Source organism: Otolemur garnettii, unplaced genomic scaffold (assembly GCF_000181295.1).
Source record: "Otolemur garnettii isolate 467f Iridium unplaced genomic scaffold, OtoGar3 scaffold00011, whole genome shotgun sequence".
NCBI classification, from domain to species: Eukaryota; Metazoa; Chordata; class Mammalia; order Primates; family Galagidae; genus Otolemur; species Otolemur garnettii.
In genome coordinates this window covers 31,935,276-31,937,236 of record NW_003852406.1, presented here as the reverse complement: position 1 = coordinate 31,937,236, position 1,961 = coordinate 31,935,276, and the positions used below count along the sequence as shown (strand labels likewise).

Genomic DNA, 1,961 nt, shown 5'->3' with positions numbered 1-1,961 from the left:
CCGGGCTGGGGATTCGAACCCGCCACCTTAGGTGTACGTGGCTGGCGCCTCTATAGGCACCGAGCCAGAGGATTTATTCCCTACTTTTAAAAATCCCTCACCTTGTCAGCATCCGTAGCTCAGTGGGTAGGGCATCAACCACATACACTGAGGCTGGCACGTTCAAATCTGGCCCGGGCTTAGCTGAGGAAACAATGACTGCCACAGAAAAATAGCTGGGTGTTGTGGTGGGTGCCTATAGCCCCAGCTACTTGGAAGGCCGAGGCAAGAGAATCACTTAAGCCCAAGAGCTGGAGGTTGCCATGAGCTGTAACGCTACAGCACTCTACCCAGGGCAATAGCTTGAGACTCTGTCTCAAAAAAAAAAAAAAATCCCTCATCTCTGTCCCTCCCTTAAAATTTTCTACTTAACTAAAAAATCACTTATTTAAAATATTTATGAATTTACAATAATATGCTATGTGGACTAGAATATGTTTACTACATAGTAGTATTTTGCTACTGCAAAATTTATACAAATAGCCAAATTATGCCAAGCATTAGTTGGGCATAAATTAATTAGATTAATTGGAAATTAACTAGCTTACCTAAATTTAAAATTTAGCAAACTTAAAGACTGCCAGATTTGTCTGTCATCATAATGTGAACACCACGCACAGTGAAAAGTCACACGGGCTAGGCAGAATGACACAGTGCTCACCCTTGGGCTTGTCTTTCCAGAGTACTCTTCCTCTGTTAATACACTGTTTCCACACACTACCAGAATACAACTAGTTCAGCAATAATTCCTATGACATATCCTGAATGGCCTCTTCTGCACTGCCTCTCCCCACTGGGAAAGCCTCCACAGAAATACAAAAGTCCTTCTGTGTTTCTTTGATCCAAACAACGGGGTATGAAGGGCATGTGCAAGAACAGAAGATACTGTGATAATGAGTCCACGCACCTGAAAGTGGCTCCTGCACTATAAATCACAGATGGGGAAGGATGGGTGAATACCAGCCAAGGTGAGTCAAAAACAAGAGAACAGATTCTCCTCAAATCAGCAGCCTCAGTTTGCTTGGAGAGCAAATAATTTTTAGTAAGAGAATAGTCTCATGCTGTCACTTGTTCATCTAACTATATTATTCAAGCTAAATGAAATTTTGAGTTTTCAATGTTTATACTGATGAAATAATTACTTGTGAGAAATGACTGCTAACCATTCAGAAAATTAAATACTTGAGGATATAAACTATTTTGTTCATAAAGAAAAGAAGCAGAAAAATATGTTTTTCAAGTAGATAACTTTTTATACATGCAGCTGGATAGTGTATGGCCTATAATACTCAAATGTTAAATAAATGACAAAATACATGCTAGTTCATATGCAAACCTTGCAGATCTTCTGTTTCAGGTACTGCTTTATCCACAGAGGTACTGTCCACTTGGGAAGATGCTACAGATTCTGATAAAAGTGACTGATTTGATACAGGGCTACAAAAGCAAAAGCATTTCATTTTAAAAGATGATCTCCACACATAAGTATTAACTAAAGTAATATAGTAAGAATTTAACATATCTAAGCAGTTCATTAAGAAAACCAAGACACTTTTATAACTTAAAATAATCACAGAGCTTTAAAACTAGCGACCAATTTGGACCAGAATTTTATTGCCTTGGAAATAAAGCAATAGTATATATCCTTTGTGTATTTCAAGTACCACGTGAACGCCAATAAATGAAAACTAGCATGATAAAGACGTGCTTAAGAAACCCTGACACAAAGCTGTAAGTAAGATTTGGGCATTGCAAAACCTCCTATCATGAACTGGAAAAAAAGGAAGCAAGTACAGAAACGTAATCTATTGATTCCTAACAGCAGAATAAAAATGAAACAAGGCTCGGTGCCTATAGCTCAACCGGCTAAGGCGCCAGCCACATACACCTAAGGTGGCGGGTTCGAATCCCCAGCCCGGACC

At 39.2% G+C, this 1,961-nt stretch overlaps 1 protein-coding gene across 1 annotated transcript in view; it reads right to left on the bottom strand.

Moving 5' to 3' along the window:
• Positions 1–1,961, bottom strand: part of ZFAND6 (zinc finger AN1-type containing 6) — an 83,996-nt gene that overhangs the window by 14,058 nt on the left and 67,977 nt on the right. The window contains exon 6 of the mRNA XM_023510090.1: positions 1,376–1,575. Within this exon, the coding sequence (XP_023365858.1) occupies positions 1,376–1,575 (200 nt within the window). The remainder of the gene's footprint in view (positions 1–1,375; positions 1,576–1,961) is intronic.